Source organism: Anomaloglossus baeobatrachus, chromosome 2 (genome assembly GCF_048569485.1).
Source record: "Anomaloglossus baeobatrachus isolate aAnoBae1 chromosome 2, aAnoBae1.hap1, whole genome shotgun sequence".
Taxonomy (NCBI): Eukaryota; Metazoa; Chordata; class Amphibia; order Anura; family Aromobatidae; genus Anomaloglossus; species Anomaloglossus baeobatrachus.
Window position 1 is genome coordinate 747,919,919 of NC_134354.1, and position 20,988 is coordinate 747,940,906.

General features: G+C 47.3%; 1 protein-coding gene across 3 annotated transcripts in view; it reads right to left on the reverse strand.

Moving 5' to 3' along the window:
- DYNC2H1 (dynein cytoplasmic 2 heavy chain 1) overlaps positions 1-20,988 on the reverse strand; it is an 852,364-nt gene that overhangs the window by 449,517 nt on the left and 381,859 nt on the right. For all 3 annotated transcript variants that reach the window (XM_075337457.1, XM_075337458.1, XM_075337455.1), the window contains exons 50-52: positions 9,675-9,783; positions 6,352-6,465; positions 5,182-5,324 (exon numbers count right to left, since the gene is read on the reverse strand). In XM_075337457.1, coding sequence (XP_075193572.1) covers positions 5,182-5,324; positions 6,352-6,465; positions 9,675-9,783 — 366 coding nt within the window. The remainder of the gene's footprint in view (positions 1-5,181; positions 5,325-6,351; positions 6,466-9,674; positions 9,784-20,988) is intronic.

Sequence of the window (20,988 nt, forward strand, 5' to 3'; positions counted from 1 at the left end):
TCACCTCCACGCAGGTAATGAAGACAGCCGCTGGATTCAGCGGTGGCCGCGGGTAACCTCAGTGACAGCTCAGCTGATCGCGCTACTCACCGCCGCTCCTATCACCTCCACGCAGCAACTGAGGTGAGTAGCGCGATCAGCTGAGCTGTCACTGAGGTTACCCGCGGCCACCGCTGGATCCAGTGACAGCGGGTAACCTCAGTGACAGCAGCTGATCGCGCGGCTGTCTTCATTACCTGCGTGGAGGCGACCGGAGCGGCTGTGTCTACTGCAGCTCCGGTCACCTCCATGCAGCAGCGCTGGAAAGCGACGCTGGAGCATCCTGGATTACGCCGGACATGGAGGGCTTTTTGGGGCTGATTAAAGTGGTGAACTAGGGTATATGTTTGTGTTTTTTATTTCTAATAAAGGATTTTTTCGGGTGTGTGTGTTTATTTACTGTAATTTACAGATTAATCATGGAGGGTGTCTCATAGACGCCTGACATGATTAATCTAGGACTTATTGGCAGCTATGGGCTGCCAATAACTCCTTATTACCCCGATTTGCCAACGCACCAGGGCAAATCGGGAAGAGCCGGGTACAGTCCCAGAACTGTCGCATATAATGTATGCGGCAATTCTGGGCGGCTGTTGGCTGATATTGTTAGGCTGGGGGGCTCCCCATAACGTGGAGCTCCCCATCCTGAGAATACCAGCCTTCAGCCGTATGGCTTTATCTGGCTGGTTTTAAAATTGGGGGGAACCGCACGCCGTTTTTTTTAATTATTTAATTATTTATTTCACTACACAGTATAGACACGCCCACCGGCTGCTGTGATTGGGTGCAGTGTGACACCTGTCACTCAGAGTGGGGGCGTGTCTCACTGTAACCAATCATAGGCGTCGGTGGGCGGGGAAAGCAGGGAATACGAAATTGTTTAATGGGCGGCCGGCTTTTTCAAAACAGTAAAAGCCGCCGGAGCAGTGTGAACGCCGTGCAGCGCCGGGGATCGGGGATCGGTGAGTATGAGAGAGGGCTGCTAACTTCAGTCACTCGGGGGATTAGTGGTCACCGGTGAACCCTTCACTGGTGACCGCTAATCAGGACGCGGCACAGACAGAGCCGCAGCATGACCGTGAAGTCGGGTGAAGTTCACCCGAGTTCATTCTGACAGTGCGGCTCTGTCTGTGTCTGCTGTCATCTGCCATTCAGCTCTGCTACATGGCTGTCTGTGTCTGCTGTTAGCGGCCATGTAGCAGAGCTGAATGGCAGATGACATAGTAAAAACGCATCCCTACACATTACACACGCTTGGCAAGTCAATAAATAAAAAAAAAAAAAAAAAAAAGGTGCCCAATGCATACGTCACAGAACACATGATCTAAAGGATCGCACACAAAATTGACCAATTTAACATAGACTACTAACGCTCGTGTGACAGCAAATGAACGACCTACGTGCAATCTCATAAGATCCCGTATGCAACCTGGGCGTGTCACATCGCAAATGCGATTGTACAACTAATTGCAACGTGTAAAGTGGGCTTTATAGTTTCCACTGGGGTAAACAGTCTGAATTCTGAATAACCTTATTTTGTTGGTTATTATCCAAAATGACAGTATGCAAACGTGGGGGACACAAAGTCTTCATGCTTATAATGTCCTGGACTGGATCCATGAGGCAATGATTACATTGTGCCACAAATAGCCAGTGAGTGATGGCTGGGCAACAGAAATAAGCTTCTATGTAGAGTATCCCTTCACCCCCGGGGGATGTCCCATTTTTCCCTCCCCTTCTTCCAAGACCTTTTTATTTTTCCGGCTTTATAGCCATATAAGGCTCGTTTTTTGCGGGATGAGTTGTGCTTTTGAATGACTACCACATATTGTACTGGAAAAATGGGAAAAAAATTGAAAGTGTGATGAAACTGCAAAAAACAAAAGTACAATTCCACAATTGTTTTTTAGGTTTTTTATTTAAATGCCATTGTCAGTGATTGACAGCGGCATTTAATGGGTTAACAGCCTAGAGCGGAGCTCAGTTCCACACGTGGCTGTCATCACTTTCACTCCCGGGCGATTTTCCAGGTTTTTGGGATATTTTATTCACCGTGTTCACTATATGTGTCAGTTTGATGCCTCAGGCTGGTACATGTTTGTAGACACCAAATGTATAGCTTTACTTTTATCAAAAAGGTTAAAAAAAATTCACAAGGTTGACCAAAAACAGTGGCGCACTTTTTGCGCCATTTTCCGCGACCAATAGCGTTCTCATTTTTCGGGATCGATGGCTCAGAGACGGCTTGTTTTTTGTGTCTTGAGCTGACGTTTTTAAAGGTACAATTTTTGCGCAGATGTAAATGTAATTTTGGCGTTTCGAATTTTTTTGCCGCTGTGAGTTTACTGATCAGATTAATTGATTTTATATTTTGGGCATTTCTGAATGCAGCAATACCAAATGTGTGTATATTTTTTTTATTTTTTTACCCTTTAATTTTCAATGGGGCAAATGGGGGGTGATTTGAACTTTTAGGGTTTTTTTTATTTATTTTTTTAAAATTTTTTAAAACTTTAACTTGTTTTTTTTATTTTACTAGGTCCCCTAGGGGACTATAAGGATCAGTAGTCTGATCGCTTGTTCCTTTCTGTAGATGAGAGTAGCATTGTTCTGATCTTCACAAAAGCAGCTCTCCTCTCACACACGACAGTCTGCCAGCAGTGAGAGAAAGTGACTAGATAGCTACAGGAGTCATCACATGTCCCTGTGCTACCATGGAAACCATCGAAAGTCACATGATCATATCACGTGACTTCCGATGGCGCCGGGTAAGTGAATGCTTATCGCAGCGCGTTGTTACATCTCACTGTCTGTGGTTGACAGCAAGATGTAAGGAGTGGAGAGTGGTGGAGAGCGGATCCATTCATGTCTGGCACGCACACATGTCAGCTGTTCAAATCAGGTGATGTGCGCAGATCACCGCAGGCTGCCCACTGCAGGCAGCGGGGATTACAGTGGCACGATCCATGACGTACCCAGTATGTCATGTGTCATGAAGAGGTTAAAGGCACATCTTGACTGATTGAATTAGGTGTCATGTGAGGGGAAAGATGCCAGCTCGGCATGCGAGCCAGCATCAAGGCAAGTATATGGGCTATGACATACATGTACATCATATGTCATGAAGAGGTTAAAGCACCACTCCAGGGTTTTGTTTGGTTTTCAGCACTAGAGTGGTGTATTAAATATAAGCCCCCTGCGCCCAGTCGATACTCACCCTCCAGTGTCTTTACCCTTTACCGACACTGCTCCAGTCCCGAGGTGCCATCTTGTCACCACAACTTCTGACTGTCCAAAAGACAGACGGTGCATCACAAGCTCTCAATGCATCTGTATGAGAGCCAGACTGAGGCCAGAACGAGGCTTTCATAGACCTGTATTGAGTTGTGACCTCTGGCACGCTCCATGAATCATTGAAGCAGCCAGCAGATCACAAAGTTCTGGAGACCGACCGGAGCACCGCAGATAATAGATGAAGACAGCGGCAGGTGAGAATAACAGAGGCAGAAAACCTAGATTTAAAGCACCACTCCAGCAGTAAATTAAAAAGACAAAACGCTATAGTGGTGCTTTAATCAACAGATTTTGCTTTATAACTGCAGCTAATCTGTAGCAATCATATTGCAAAACCTGCAAATTGATCCTAATGTGCAATGCATAAGGTGAAATCCACAGGGAAAAATCAAAGCAAATCCTCAATGTAATAGGCATTATGGGAATGCAGCTATCAGACCAACAAGATCAGCTGTTTGCTGGATTTAGACATGGGACCCAGGGCAATGAGCAGATTACTACAGAGACTACTTTTTAAAAGGAGTTGTCTCTGATGAGATATCCCCTTCCTTATTGTGCCAGTTCTGTATTGTTTGTCATGTTTTTTCCATCTTTCCCACTGATGCAGACTACATTTCCCATTCAATCTTTGGCTTTGCAAATAAGTGGAGTCATCACGCTGCACACCGCACACGCTCAGCTCAGAGTTCGAACAAGCTTGGAACTAAGGGCAATCAGTGATAGGTCAGAGACAAACAAAAAAAAAAGCTCTCTCTTTTCTTACACAGCTATATCTCATTATGTAATGTATATACAGCAGTCTCCTAGATGATTTATATATAGTAGTCTCAGAGTTTCCTATGTGATGTATATAGAGCAGTATCAGTGTCTACTATGTGATGTATACAGCAGTCTCATTGCATCCTATGTGATGTATACATCTGAGTTTGTGTATCCTATGTGATGTATACAGCAGTCTTAGTATATACGATGTAATGTATCCAACTGTGTGTCAGTGTATCATATGTAGTGTACATAGCAGAATCACATTGTATTTTTTGTGATATATATATATATATATATATATATATATATATACACAGCAGTCTCAGTGTCTCCTATGCAATGTATATACAGTAGTCTCAGTGTATCCTATAGGATATAGATACAGCATTCTTAATGTCTCCTATGTGATGTACAGTATATACAGCAGTCTTGGTGTCTCCTATGAGATGGAGATGTATCCTTTGTGATATTCATATAGCAGTCTGTCGTATTTCATATATACAGCAGTCTCAGTGTATCCTATGTTATGTATATACAGCAGACTGTGTGTTCCAGTTCAGATATATACAGCAGTCTCAGTGAATCTTATCTGATGCTTATACAGCATCTCAGTGTATCCTAAGTTATGTATTATACAGCAGTCAGGGTGTCTCCTATGTGATGTCTCCTATTACAGAAGTCTCTATATCAGTAGACGTTCCTAATACTGATTGCATAGATTCAACTAGATTCATTGCTCTTTCATACAAAGTAGAAATTATATCTAAATCTTTGGCTCCATGGAGGGCACAAGTAGATATGTGAATTTAGGCAAGGTGTCTAAAAGCTGACTGAAAGTATTTGATAGGTTATGTCATTCTGGACTTGACAAAACTTCAGAAACAGACATCGTGTCCACAAAAGAAGCATGTCCTGGACCGGTGGACACATGACATAGGTGCCCATAATAAAAGGTTGAGAAGGTATGGCTGCAACTAAGCAGGGATGAAATTGTTGACTTTTGTTATAAAATAAAACAGTGTATCAACACTACGGCATCTGAAAGCAAACATGTAGTCAAAGTCATGTATCCATTAGACATACCTTCTTCATGCTCCGATCAGACCAGCCCTCCATCCACTGCACTGAGCATTTCTTGTATAATGCTGGGTTACTCTCACAATTTATAGTGAAATTTGTATTTGTACAGTCCATGATGAGGACAACATGCAGGTTCTGCAGGACTCCTGAAACAGGACAACAGTTATTTGCAATTTACTGCAATGAGATAGGAAATTAAGTTTCTTTACCCCGGTATAAAGCTGCATATTGGTGAAAATAACAAATACTGAAAAAAGGCTATTTCCCAGAGATAAAGCCTAGGCCCAAAGTGGTCATTCTGATCAAGTAGTCCCCATCTATGGAGGTTAATTGTCAGTTGACTGGTAGATGGGTTCATACAATTTGATGAAGTGTGTACTGCGCTCTAAGTAACTAGCATTGGACGTCTCGTCTCTAGCAATGATGCCCTTCCAGTATGTATGGAACATTCCCTGTCCAAAATTGTTAAAAGTCTTACAGAGGGATGCAGCATTCTTGAAGTTGCTTCTTAGCTGCATCCCTCTAAGATATTGGGAGATATTTGTTGCAAACAGTCAATAGGGTTGCAAAACAATAGGTGAGGAGGTTGTCTATTACTTGGACAATCCCTTCTCATTCCCCATGTTTGTGACCATTAAATTAAAAAAACCTATACTCACTTCCCGTGCCGGCATGATTTCAGCAGTGTCGGTGCTCGCAATGCCAGGGCTCACGTCAGGTTGTGACATCTCACGAGCCCAGAGTCCAATCACCGTCGCCTTCTGTTTCCCCAATTCAAAACTAATAAATAATCAATGGGAAGGGAGAGCTAGGGCTGACAACTCTCATCCTTTGATTTCTTATATGTCTAGAGTCGGGGAGACGGTAGCCGGCAGTGATTGGGTGCGGTGCTCGTGTGACGTAACAACCTCACGTGTGCCATGGGAACAAGAGCGTCAGCACAGGAGGTGAGTACCCCCATAAAAGCGTCAGCAACAGATCCCCCCATAACAGTGCATCATGACCACATTTTTTGCTTCAAATTTTTTTGCTAATTTCCTCCTCTGAGACCTAGGTGTGTGTTATGGTCCAATGCGTCTTGTAGTCCGAAAAATATAATTTCCTAATAATTATGCAGAGAGTGTATAAAGAAATGGAAGCAGCAGAGGAAGAGGAGCAGACTAAGGTACGTACTAAAAGTAAAATAGGTTAACAGTGATCCTGTAAATCCGTCTTCAGACGCTTGGTCTTTTAGTGGTGATAACAGCGGCTCCAGCTCCTCTATGGTATATAAGCCGGGAACCTCGCCTGCAGAGACAGCACGGTTTATAGCATTACATATATGACAAGACATTAATTTCTGCCCCTCAAAAAATTGACCTGCTAGCAAATCCCTTAGCAGGCTGTGAATCACATCACAGCAGGTGGGTGGTCACATCTAGACACCAAAAGCAGATACATCAAGTGTATCACAATATCATGTTATCTAATATATAAAGCTGAGTGTATGTATGTGTGTGTGTGTGTGTGTGTGTGTGTGTGTGTGTGTGTATGTGTATGTGTATGTGTATGTGTATGTGTGTGTGTGTGTGTGTGTGTGTGTGTGTGTGTGTGTGTGTGTGTGTGTGTGTGTGTGTGTGTGTCCGCTAAAGGAATCCGCACCGTCGCATTTACAATCACGAAATTTTGCACAGACACCCCATGTGACTCAGGGAACGTCAGATTATATTTTGACGGGAAAATTTAACCCCGCGCTTTACAGTTACTCTCCAAAAAACCTGCCATTAAACTGAATGGAGGTGTGAGCTACAGGCTATTAATAGCAACTGTCAGTGGTTGCTACAGGAACGAAATAAACTGTTAATATAAGAAGCTTATGTGTGAGGTAATAAGATGTGTCAGTGGGGAGACGGATAGAGAGAGACAGAAAGAGACAGAGAGGGAGACAGGGAAAGAGAGGACAGACAGATAGGGAAAGAGACAGAGAGAGATAGACAGTCAAAGAGACAGACAGAGGTAGACAGACACAGACAGTCAGGGAAAGAGACAGGCAGACAGGACAAGAAGCAGAGAGACAGACATAGACAGACAAGGAAAGAGACAGACAAGGAAAGAGACAGACATAGACAGACAAGGAAAGAGACAGACATAGACAGACAAGGAAAGAGACAGACAAGGAAAGAGACAGACAAGGAAAGAGACAGACAAGGAAAGAGACAAACATAGACAGACAAGGAAAGAGACAGACATAGACAGACAAGGAAAGAGACAGACATAGACAGACAGGGAAAGAAGAGACAGGGAAAGAAGAGACAGGAAAAGAAGAGACAGGGAAAGAAGAGACAGGGAAAGAAGAGACAGGGAAAGAAGAGACAGGGAAAGAAGAGACAGGGAAAGAAGAGACAGGGAAAGAAGAGACAGGGAAAGAAGAGACAGGGAAAGAAGAGACAGGGAAAGAGACAAAAACAGGGAAAGAGACAGAGACAAAGAAAGACAGGGAAAGAGACAGAGACAGACGAGGAAAGAGACATACACAGATGGGGAAAGAGACAGACAGACTGGGAAAAAGACAGATGGGGAAAGAAACAGACAGGGAAAGAGACTGACAGACAGACACATAGATAGAGAGAGACAGACAGTGAGACTAATACAGAGACAAACAAAGACAGACAGAAAGAGACAGATCGACAGACAGAGACAGACGAAGATGGGAGACAGACAGAGAGACAGTTACTTATCCCGGGCAACGCTCGCGTACTACAGCTAGTAATATAAACCACGCAACCGGTTCCAAAGTAGGACGCAATACTATATCCCACGCTGGGCCTGAGTTAATGGAGCATCAATCACCGACAATGACAATTAAATGGTGTGATTGCCAGTGCCCCTTCTCACCCCTGTGCCAATGGATTATTATCATATAAAGTGTGGCATAGGTGTAATCATACTGAGCCGGAGAATCCATGTTAAATTTACTGAAAAATGAACGCCATAAGGAACAAAACCCAAAAAAACAACGGTGGAATTATTTTGTTTAAACCGTATCACGGCAATTGACATTTTATTTATTGTATGGTAAAATACATGATGCTGTTCAAAACTACAATTTATCCCTTAAAAAAAAAAAAAAGTCCTCAAAACGGCCATGACTTCTGACCAAAGGCTCAGACACAATGTGGACAGAGACTAAAGAATCCTGTAACACTCACTGTCAAGGATGGTGCTGCAGCGAGCTAGAAGTGGACCCACTGGACCACAGGGAGACCCTGGGGCCTACTCCAACATGGAGTAGAGGACTAGGCCTGTGGCAGCTGACCCCCAGGATAACGGCGGACACAGTAGCAGACGGGACTGAGTTTCAAGTTCAGACAGGGACCACCAGGATGGCTCAAGGCAGACAACAAAGAGTCTATAGCACCAACAGGGCAAGACAGACAGGCAAAGTCACTAGTACCAACAAGGCAGGACAGACAGGCAGCAAGTATGGGCAGGAAAGGACTAGAACCAGGTGCCAACAGGCAAGACAGGATGATAGCCAGGTATGGGCAGGACAGGACAGTAACCAGGTGCTAACAGGCAGTATGGGCTGGGGCCAGGTACAGAACAGGACAGGATGGGACCAGGTAGAGGCAGAACAGAACGGGACAGACAGGGTGAGCTGACAACTAACTAGACAGAACACAACTGACTAAACTGATGGTGTTGAACAGGCACATCCCCTAGTGGAAGTTTGCCTTAAGTACCCAGTGCCTTTCAGCGATAGGCTGAGAGGCATTCCCTAGGAGTGGCGCGCCGGCCCTTTAAGAGGAGGCCAGCAGCATACATGCACACCCTAGGAGCCCTCCCCTAGGCCCTGTGTGCGGCGTGCACAGGCCCCAGGAGGCGGGAGAAGGAAAAGCCCACGTAGAAGGGAGGCAGGAACGTCAGGCAGTGAGAAAAAAGACGGCCGTGGCGGTGAATGACAGTGTGCCCCTGCAGGAGGAGGAGAGCAGGGACGCACTGTTACAAATCCAAAGCAATGTGAATTGAAAAAATATCCAAGCATAAATCCGTAAGAAGATGTTGGTGCAAATTTTTATGGTTGTTACCAAGAAGGCGTGGCTCACAGGATCCTCTGGGGTGTGTCTGTAGGCTGTTCTGCATTGTCATCCTGTGGTCCACGCCCCCGCCCAAAAATATTAGCACTAGATAAAAAGGTCCAAATCACTGCAAGTGTATGGTGGATTTGGAAAAAAACAAACAAAAAACAATTGATTACTCGTGGGATCAGCAGAAATTAAAAAAAAAAAAAAAAAAAAAGGGGGTCAAAACTGTTCACTTTTGACCCAGTCTTAGATCTTCTTTAAATAAGAGAAAAAAAAAAACTACTCCCAAAAGTGGACAACCCCTTTAAGTGTGTCCAGAAAACTGCCATCCATATAAAACAAATGTAAACCCATAAATTTCTTATTGAAGTAAGTGATAACCTATAGATGCCGATTGTTAATGTAAAGCATGCACCGGAGCGGTGACAGTACCTGATGACAGCAGACTGTTGATCATCTCTAGAAACGTGGGATGGACAAACTGATAATCCTCGAGCAGCAGCACCACTTGCTGTCCTTCGATGCCGGCCATCTGCATGATCTGGAGACAAGAGGATTCTGGTTATATCATGGTGACAGTGATGACAACAGCACGCTCGTGTGTAACGCTGGAGATCCAGAGAAGACAACTGCTCTGCCCGAGGGCTCGTCATGGATATCACTCTCATCTACACTCATGGGTGAGAAATCTGAGGGACCACACACAGCAAACACTGAGAAAGCTGCAAACGGTACACCAGCTGCTAATATGGAAATAGGAAGCAAAAACCAGCATCCACATGAAGTGAAGAGTGTAATGATTCAGGGACCGAGGAGGGTCAAAAAATGCGGAATCCCAAAAAGGTAACAAAGTGGCTGGAAACTTAACGGACTGCAGACCTAATCCTGACACAAAACTAACAGAAGCCGTGGGGCGTGCCTACGATGACCTGGACGCCTCAACAAAGCCGGAGAACTAAATATTTTCACAGATAGAAATATAAGAAAGCTAATCTGCCTCGGACTAGTCCCCAAAGATAGATAAATAGCCCCCCACATGTAAAGGCTACAGTGATATAGAAAAATACAATACAAGCCAGAAAAGACAGATTCAGCAAAGGTGAGGCCCAAACTATCTTTATAGGAAAAAATAGGAAAGAGCAACTGTCTGCAGCCGTAAAAAACCTAATATAAACCAGCACTCCTGATATGGAAAAATCCTGAGGTCACGCAACCTCTCCCCCACTGTACCAGCACTCAAATGTTACTGGGATCCAAAAACACAAATACAGATGAGAGACTGAATTAATACCAAGCATGACAAACAATACCTTGCAGAATCATGGAGCCAAGTATACAGACACTCCCAGCAGGGAATGATCCCATTCCACCACGAACTCCACACAGACAAAATAGGACTCAAGCATTGGTATCAAAGCACAAAAAACAACAAGAAAGTGGAAAACAAACAGCAGAGGTACAAAGACCACTTATCTGAGAGACGTTCTGGAAGAGAGCACAGCTGGTTACAGAATGTCCTTAACACACAGGAGCAATTGACCACCAGCAAGTAACAAGAGAAAACTGCCAAGTTAAATAGCCCAATCTGACCCGGATTGCCAGTCCTCTGCAGGTGTGTAGCTTTCATTCCACACATCAACTGTACCGCCAGCACTGACCAGAAGAGGGAGCCCCAAACTGGAAAACGTATTCACAACAGAAGAGCTTATTAAAACATCACGTTTATTCCACTGTTAAAAAATAAAAGTTAGACATACATAGACACCAAGTCCGGTCTACGCGTTTCAAACAGCTTTTGCTCATAATCATGAGAAAGGTATCTTAAAATTGACAAGATTTTATACAAAATGCTTCCCAAATCCAAAGAAAAGATTACCAAAGATTACCAACTGTATAGTCTCCCAGAGATAGTCCACCACTAGACATGTCAGCCCCACCGTGGGAATACAGGAGCACTCGGCCAAGATGGTTATCAGCGGGACAATCAGCAGAAGCATTGCTCAGCCAAAAGCTGACTTGTGAATGATGGCTTAATAAATCCTTTACACTTTAAGAACATCCAACGTTTGTGAGAGATGTCACACAACCTCTGAATGCACTTCAATACACCAGACTCCTTAATTGCTTTCCTTGTGATAACACTGAGTGTTCAGTGCCAAAAAAAGAGAATTTTGTTTACTTACCGTAAATTCTTTTTCTTATAGTTCCGTCTTGGGAGACCCAGACCTTGAGTATTTAGCTTCTGCCTCCGGCGGACACACAAAGTACTACACCTAAAAGTGTAGCTCCTCCCTCTGAGCTTATACACCCCCTGGTGAGCCAGTCCCAGCCAGTTTAGTGCAAAAGCTGAAGGAGAATAGCCACCCACAAGTAGAACAGAGCAAGAGCCGGAACAACTGGAGACTCTGTCCACGACAACAGCCGGTGATAACACGCGGAACAAGAAATTGCCAACAGGCAACAGGGAGGGTGCTGGGTCTCCCAAGATGGAACTATAAGAAAAAGAATTTACAGTAAGTAACAAAATTCTCTTTTTCTTTATCGTTCCTTTGGGAGACCCAGACCTTGGGACGTTCCAAAGCAGTCCCTGGGTGGGAATAAACAGAAAAACTAAGAAGTAGGCAGAACCTAACTTCACAAATGGGCGACAGCCGCCTGAAGGATGCGTCTGCCCAAGCTCGCATATGCCGAAGCAAGAGCATGCACTTGGTAGTGCTTCAAGAAGGTATGCAGGCTAGTCCAAGTGGCAGCCTGACAGACTTGTTGAGCCGTAGCCTGGTGCCTAAAAGGCCAAGAGGCACCGACAGACCTGGTCGAGTGTGCTTTGATCCCCGGCGGGGGAGGCACCTGAGTACTCTGGTAGGCGTCCGAAATGGTCGACCGAATCCAATGGGCTAAGGTCGGCTTAGAAGCAGGGAGGCCCTTGCGCCGACCTGTGGTTAGCACAAAAAGAGAGGTGCACCGCCTAATCGCAGTGGTGCGAGACACATAGATCCGGAGAGCACGCACCAGATCTAGAGTATGCAACGCTTTTTCAAATCGATGAACAGGGGCCGGACAGAAGGAAGGCAAGGTAATGTCCTGGTTAAGGTGGAAGGGAGAGACCACCTTAGCAAGAAAGTCCGGAGTCGGACGGAGAACCACCTTGTCTTGATGAAAAACTAAAAAAGGTGACTCCGAGGAGAGCGCAGCCAAATCAGAGACTCTCCTGAGAGAAGTTATGGCAACCAGAAAAACCACTTTCTGTGAAAAAAGCCGATACAAAGAAACATCCCTAAGAGGCTCGAAGGGGGACTTCTGCAAGACCGTGAGAACCAAGTTAAGGTCCCAGGGATCCAAGGGCCGCCGGTAAGGCGGAATGATGTGAGACGCGTCTTGCATGAAGGTGCGGACCTGAGACAGCCGAGCGAGAAACTTGAGAGAGCTGAAACTTGTCCCTTGAGAGAGTTGAGGGACAGTCCTAGCTGCAGACCGGACTGTAGAAAAGACAGAAGGGTCGGTAAGGAGAATGGCCAAGGACGATGGCCGTTAGAGCGACACCAGGACAGGAAAATTTTCCAAGTCCTGTGATAGATCTTAGCGGAGGAAGACTTGCGGGCCAGAGTCATAGTGGAGATGACTTCAGGAGGAATACCAGAAGCTGTAAAAATCCAGGACTCAAGAGCCACGCCGTCAATTTGAGAGCCGCAGAATTCGGGCGGAAAAACGGACCTTGCGAGAGTAGGTCTGGACGATCCGGGAGACGCCACGGCATCTCTACGGACACTTGGAGCAGGTCCGGATACCAAGCTCGCCTTGGCCAGTCCGGTGCAATGAGGATGACTTGACGGCCCTCCATTCTGATCTTGCGCAGGACTCTGGGCAAGAGAGCTAGAGGGGGAAACACGTAGGACAGACGAAACTGGGACCAGTCCTGAACCAGAGCGTCCACGGCGAAGGCCTGAGGATCATGGGAGCGAGCCACGTAAACAGGAACCTTGTTGTTGTGACGGGATGTCATTAGGTCCACGTCCGGAGTGCCCCATTTGCGGCAGATCGACTGAAACACTGCCGGGTGCAGGGACCACTCGCCACTGTCCACGCTTTGACGGCTGAGATAATCTGCCTCCCAGTTGTCCACGCCTGGGATGTGGACTGCGGATATGGTGGACCTGGAGTCCTCCGCCCATTGAAGAATGCGTTGTACCTCCATCATTGCCAGGCGGCTGCGTGTCCCGCCTTGATGATTGATGTAGGCAACCGCTGTCGCGTTGTCTGACTGGACTCGAATGTGCCTGCCCGCCAGCAGATAGTGAAATGCTAGGAGAGCTAGAAGCACGGCTCTGGTTTCCAGCACATTGATTGAAAGGGCTGACTCGGACGGAGTCCAAGTGCCCTGCGCTCTGTGGTGGAGACATACTGCTCCCCAGCCGGATAGACTGGCATCCGTGGTGAGAATCACCCAGGACGGGCCAGGAAGGAGCGCCTTTGGGACAGGGAGAGGGGCCGAAGCCACCACTGAAGGGAGCTCCTGGTCCGTGGCGACAGAGCCACTAACTTGTGTAAGGAAGAAGGCCGCTTGTCCCAACAGCGGAGAATGTCCAGCTGCAGGGGGTGCAGATGGAACTGGGCAAAGGGAACAGCCTCCATGGACGCCACCATTTGACCCAGCACCTGCATCAGACGCCTGAGAGTATAACGGCGGGGCCTCAGAAGAGAGCGCACCGCCAGCTGGAGTGACAGCTGTTTGTTTAAGGGCAACTTCACTAGTGCCGACAAAGTCTCGAACTGCATCCCTAGGTACATGAGACTCTGGGTCGGAGTCAGAGTGGACTTGGGAAGATTGACAAGCCACCCGAATTGGGCTAGAGTGGCGAGAGTGAGCGAGACACTCCGCTGACAGTCTGCGCTGGATGGAGCCTTGACTAGAAGGTCGTCCAGGTAAGGAATCACTGCCAACCCCTGGAGGTGCAGAACCGCAATTACTGCTGCCATGACCTTGGTGAATACCCGAGGGGCCGTGGCTAACCCGAAGGGGAGAGCCACGAATTGGAAATGATCTTCTCCTATTGCAAAACGTAGCCAACGCTGGTGTGAAACTGCAATTGGCACATATAGATAGGCATCTCTGATGTCGATGGACACCAGGAAATCCCCTTGGGTCATTGAGGCAACGACTGATCGCAGAGACTCCATGCGAAAGTGCCGCACCTGAACATGCTTGTTGAGAAGCTTGAGATCCATGATGGGCCGGAAGGTACCGTCCTTTTTGGGAAATAGGAAGAGATTTGAGTAGAAACCTCTGAACCGTTCCCGGGCGGGAACTGGTACAATTACTCCGTTGGCCTGCAAGGCTGCCACGGCCTGTGAGAAGGCGGCGGCCTTGGAGCAAGGGAGAGTTGAGAGAAAAAATCTGTTTGGCGGGCTGGAAGAGAATTCTATCCTGTAGCCGTGGGAGATGATATCTCTCACCCACTGATCGGAGACGTGTTGAAACCAAGCGTCGCCAAAGTGGGAGAGCCTGCCACCGACTAAGGACGTTGCTGGAGCGGGCAGAGAGTCACGAGGAGGCTGCCTTAGTGGCAGCACCTCCTGCGGTCTTCTGTGGACGCGCTTTTGGGCGCCAGTTGGATTTCTGGTCCTTAGCTGAGTTAGCGGACGAGGCGGAGGGCTTAGAGGACGACCAGTTGGAGGAACGAAAGGAACGAAACCTCGACTGATTCCTACCCTGGGCAGGTTTCCTGGTTTTGGTTTGTGGCATGGAAGTACTCTTCCCGCCAGTAGCTTCTTTAATAATTTCATCCAGCTGTTCTCCGAACAGCCGGGATCCAGCAAAAGGGAGCCCAGCAAGGTACTTCTTAGAAGAAGCATCTGCCTTCCACTCTCGAAGCCACAAAATCCTGCGGATAACAAGAGAATTAGCTGAAGCCACCGCAGTGCGGTGAGCAGACTCTAGCATGGCAGACATGGCATAAGATGAAAAAGCTGAAGCTTGAGAAGTTAAGGCAACCATCTCGGGCGTAGATTCCCTGGTGAGGGAATGCATCTCCTCTAGAGAAGCAGAGATGGCTTTGAGAGCCCACACTGCTGCAAAAGTTGGGGAAAACGCGGCCCCCGCCGCTTCATACACGGATTTGGCCAGAAGGTCAATCTGACGGTCAGTGGAATCCTTAAGGGAGGTGCCATCAGCCACCGACACAACGGTCCGGGCTGAGAGCCTAGACACCGGAGGGTCTACCTTTGGGGAATGAGCCCACTCCTTGACCACCTCAGGTGGAAAGGAAAAACGGTCATCAGAACCACGCTTTGGGAAGCGTTTGTCAGGACAGGCCCTGGGTTTGGTCACAGCGGTCTGAAAACTGGAGTGGTTAAAGAACACACTCTTTACTCTCTTAGGCGAGGTAAACTGGTGCTTTTCTGCCAGAGAGGGTTGCTCCTCTGATACTGGCGGATTGAGATCCAGTACAGAATTAATGGAAGCAATCAAGTCACTAAGATCTGAGTCACCCTCGGAAAGATCAATGGGGTACATGGAGTTAGCCTCCGAGCCCCCTGTAAAGGCATCCTCCTCATCCTGCGAGTCAGCTCTTGAATCAGAGCCGCGGGATGAGGAGGGAGAGGAAACCCTGCGTCTCCTCTTAGGAGGACGGGGTCTGGGCCCTGATGATGAATCCTCTGTGAGCTCCGGTGGACGGAGGTCAGATGATAGAGATCCTAAGGGACCCTTAGCAGTAGAGGCACCCTGTGAAGGGGGCTGATGCATATTCATCAAAGTCCTGGACAGAAGTCCCATGGACTCAGCAAAAGACTGGGAGATAGACCTAGAAAAGGATTCTACCCAGGCCGGGGGTTCAGCCACAGGTGCAGGAGCAGCCTGAGAGACCACTGGGGGTCAGACTCCAGGCTGTGGCACCGCCAAGTTAGAGCAGACATCACAATGTGGATAGGTGCTCGGTTCAGGCAGCAGGAGCTTACATGCAGCGCATGCAGTATAAAGCTTTGGAGCCTTGCTCCTCGTGTGAGACATGCTGCTGCAGTGGGGACTCTACAAAGAGAATGAACCCCAGGGAGTATATACAGAGGTCCACAACCAGAGACCGGTTGTGGCTTACCAGACCGCTGGAAGCGGTGTTGTGTGCCCTCCAGATCCCGAAGCCCGGACCCCCAATGCACAGCACCTCAGCAGGGATGCAGACTGCAGGCCAGCGCAGAGTGAACTCTGTCTGAGAAAATGGCCGCCGGAGCGAAGAGAGGGGGCGGGACTTGGGGGCGTTCCTGTAGGAGAGTGGGATCTGGAGGGCCATAGAGACCTACAGGGGAGGAGACACGCAGAGCAGTGGGGAGTGTCCCTCCCCTGTGCAGGACGGCCGCCGGGAGGAGCCGTGCCTGTCCCTCTGCATGAGTGACATGCGAGGGCAGTGAACAGAAACTAGGCCTCCGTCAAAGCCGAGGCCTAAATTTGAGCGGCGAGGCCGACGCGCAGGCACCATCGGCGCAGTTCTCGGGCGACAGCTAGAGAACCCGCCGGAAATGCCACAATAAATACAGTTAGCACACTCTCCCCATACAATAAAGCACAGGGAGCCCCAACACATAAACGTCTCAGGTACTTAGCTGCTGAGACGCAGGGCCAGGTCCCTGGGGATGAGTGCTCCGGTACAGCAGGGTCCTAAAGGGCTGCGGATGAAGACCGGTCTCCTGGAAGGCATGGAGACCGCGCTGGCTCCCACTTCAAGCCAGAGCCCAGAAGGGATGGTGAAGGAGCACGGCATGTAAGGCTCCAGCCTTGGAAATCAACCTTACAACACCACCGACACAGTGGGGTGAGAAGGGATATGCCGTGGGTCCAGACGTGGACCCGCACTTCTTCAATCTCATTCCAAAAGGGAAAAAATCATATGAGAATGCATGTGTGGATGTATGCCTCCTGAACACAAAGCGATAAACTGGCTGGGACTGGCTCACCAGGGGGTGTATAAGCTCAGAGGGAGGAGCTACACTTTTAGGTGTAGTACTTTGTGTGTCCTCCGGAGGCAGAAGCTAAATACCCAAGGTCTGGGTCTCCCAAAGGAACGATAAAGAAACCTCTTCATAGAGCAAGAGAACAAGGTCTCTGGTAGCTCCTGCTGGAGGTAGCAATTAAAGAGTCAAAATTGACTCGCCAAATAGTTTTGCCACATAACTTTAGATATAAAGCCAAAGCAGTATCTCCTACACAAAGAAATGACCTCCATTTCCAGATATCTGTTTCAGGGTTTTTCCCCTCATCAGTGCAAAGTAGGGGATTGGTTGACTGGGTAAGGCCTTGTGCGCACGCTGCGTTTTTTGCCGCGTTTTTGTGCATTTTTTAGGTGCAGTTTTGGTCCCAAAACTGCATGCATTTCCTTCCCCTGCAAAATCTATGAGATTTCATTTTTGCTGTCCGCACGTTGCAGTTTTTTTTGGCTGCATCTTTGTGGTGACCACAAAGATGCAGCATGTCAATTCTTTCTGCGTTTTTGACAGCGTTTTTGAGCCCTTCCAGTCAATAGATTTGACTTAAAAAAAGCACTGGGCAAAAACGCTGTAAAAAAAAACCGCAGGAAAGTGCGGCAAGAAACGCATGCCAAGGGAGTGTTTTTTTAGGACTGAAAACATGCACAAAGATGGAACGTGTGCACATAGCCTAAGAAGCCGTCAAGGATTATAAGAGATAAAGTATCTCCTTAAAGGAATTCTTAAGCTTTGGAAACCAACTCATCCCTGTTTGTAGTTTACTTTAAATTAAAAAAAACAAACAAACTGTGCATTACTCACCCTTCCCTGACCCAGAGCTACTCCTGATATCTGGAATAATTCTGGGATGTATCAAGACAAGCATTGAATCTAGATCAATAGAGGTCACCATTCCCCTATACTCTGCCCTGGTCAGACCCCACCTGGAATACTGTGCACAGTTCTGGGCGCCTCAATTCAAGAAAGACATCGATATATTGGAGCAAGTCCAGAGAATAGCAACCACGATGGTAGAAGGTCTGCAAACCGTGTCATATGAAGACCAGCTAAAAGAACTAGGTATATTTAGTTTGCAAAAGAGAAGGCTGAGAGGAGACTTAATAGCGGTCAACAAATATCTGAGAGGTGGTCCCAATGCAGAGGGAACTATCCTATTCTCATTAACACAAGAAGTGCAAGAAGCAATGGGATGAAACTAAAAGGAAGGAGATTCAGATTAGACATTAGGAAAACTTTCTGACAGTGAGGGCAGTCAGAGAGTGGAACAGGCGACCACGGGAGGTAGTGAGGGCAGCCAGAGAGTGGAACAGGCTACTACTGGAGGCAGTAAGGGCAGTCAGAGAGTGTAACAGGCTACCCATGGGAGGCAATCAGAGAGTAGAACAGGATACCACAGGAGGTAGTGAGGGCAGTCAGAGTGGAACAGGCCAGCAGGGGAGGCAGTGAGGGCAGTCAGAGAGTGGAACAAACTACCACAGGAGGTAGTGAGGGCAGCCAGAGAGTGGAACAGGCTACTACTGGAGGCAGTGAGGGCAGTCAGAGTGGAACAGGCTAGCAGGGGAGGTAGTGAGTTCTCCATCAATGGAAATCTTCAAGCGGAAGCTGAATAAACACATAGCTGGGACGATTTAGGAAGACCTACACTCGCAAGGGGTTGGACGCGATGGCCCTTGAGGTCCCTCCCAACTCTACCATTCTATGATCTGTTATTGAGAAGTGTACGGTGCTGAAATCAATGGCTAAGCTTAGCAGCTTTGCCTGAGCGTATACAGTACAGACCAAAAGTTTGGACACACCTTCTCATCTCTAGAACAACTGTTAAGAGGAGACTTTGTGCAGCAGAACATCATGGTAAATTAGCTGCTAGGAAATCACTGCTAAGGACAGGCATCAAGCAGAAGAGACTTGTTTGGGCTAAAAAACACAAGGAATGGACATTAGACCAGTGGAAATCTGTGCTTTGGTCTGATGAGTCCAAATTTGAGATCTTTGGATCCAACCACCATGTCTTTGTAGAAAAGGTGAACGGATGGACTCTACATGGCTGGTTCCCACCGTGAAGCATGGAGGAGGAGGTGTGATGGTGTGGAGGTGCTTTGCTGGTGACACTGTTGGGGATTTATTCAAAATTGAAGGCATACTGAACCAGCATGGCTACCACAGCATCTTGCAGCGGCGTGCTATTCCATCCGGTTTGCATTTAGTTGGGCCATCATTTATTTTTCAACAGGACAATGACCCCAAACACACCTCCAGGCTGTGTAAGGGCTATTTGACTAAGAAGGAGAGTGATGGGGTGCTACGCCAGATGACCTGGTCTCCACAGTCACCAGACCTGAACCCAATCGAGATGGTTTGAGGTGAGCTAGACCGCAGAGTGAAGGCAAAAGGGTCAACAAGTGCTAAGCATCTCTGGGAACTCCTTCAAGACTGTTGGAAAACCATTTCCAGTGACTACCTCTTCAAGCTCATCAAGAGAATGCCAAGAGTGTGCAAAGTAGTAATGAAAGCAAAAGGTGACTACTTTGAAGAACCTACAATATAAGACATATTTTCAGTTGTTTCACACTTTTTTATTTATTTCATTCCACATGTTGTAATTCATAGTTTTGATGCCTTCAATGTGAATCTACAATTTTCAGAGTCCTGAAAATAAAGAAAACTCTTTGAATGAGAAAGTGTGTCCAAACTTTTGGTCTGTACTGTATACCAATTTGCTGAGCTCACAGACTGGCTGCAGTGCTGTGACTTCAGCACTGCAGACGACAATGGATATAGTGAACAGTGGAAGAGACTAAGGCGGACTTTACACGTTGCGACATCGCTACCGATATATCGTCGGGGTCAAGTCGTTAGTTACGCACATCCGGTGTCGGTAGCGACATTGCAACGTATAAATCCTAGGTGCGACGATGAACGAGCGCAGAAGCGTACAATATCGCTGATCTGCATAACGTCGTTCATTTCCATAATGTCGGTTCGGCCGCAGGTACGATGTTGTTTGTCGTTCCTGCAGCACCACGCATCGCTATGTGTAAACCCGCAAGAACGACAAACAACTCCTTACCTGCGTCCACCGGCAATGCAGAAGGAAGAAGGTGGGCGGGATGTTATGTCCCGCTCATCTCCGCCCCTCCGCTTCTAGTGGCCGGCCGCTTAGTGACGTCGCGGTGACACCGAATGCACCTCCCCCTTAAAGGAGGGATTGTTCGGCGGTCACCGCGACGTCGCCGACAAGGTATGTGCGTGTGAAGCTGCCGTAGCGATAATGTTCACTACGGCAGCGATCATCAGATATCTCATGTGCGACGGGGGCGGGTGCTATCGCGCTTGACATCGCTAGCCGATGCTAGCGATGTCGCAACGTGTAAAGTACCCCTTAGTTCCAGACAGGGGATAGTCAGTAAAGCCCAGCTTGTTTTTTTTATTTTTTAAAAACAAAGTGCGCCTGCAGATAGGAGTCTTAAAAAAAAACCTAGAAAACTCCTTTAATGAGATTACCAAACATAGGGAGACTTGAAGGCAATGCAATGTTTTTCGGAGAAATAAAAAATATGACAATAGGCTCCCCCTTAAACAAAAAAAAAAAAAAAAAAAAACACATATCCTAACCCAAAGCCAAAGCCAGTTTGGTAGGTCCCTGAAATAGACTTTCTCATCTGCTGCCATAGACATCAGTGAGCACATGGACTAAGGGATTATTAGCTGTCGTCTACATTGACAGATCTAGGACTATATCTTCATTCTTCATAAGATACTTCTGGAGCACCTT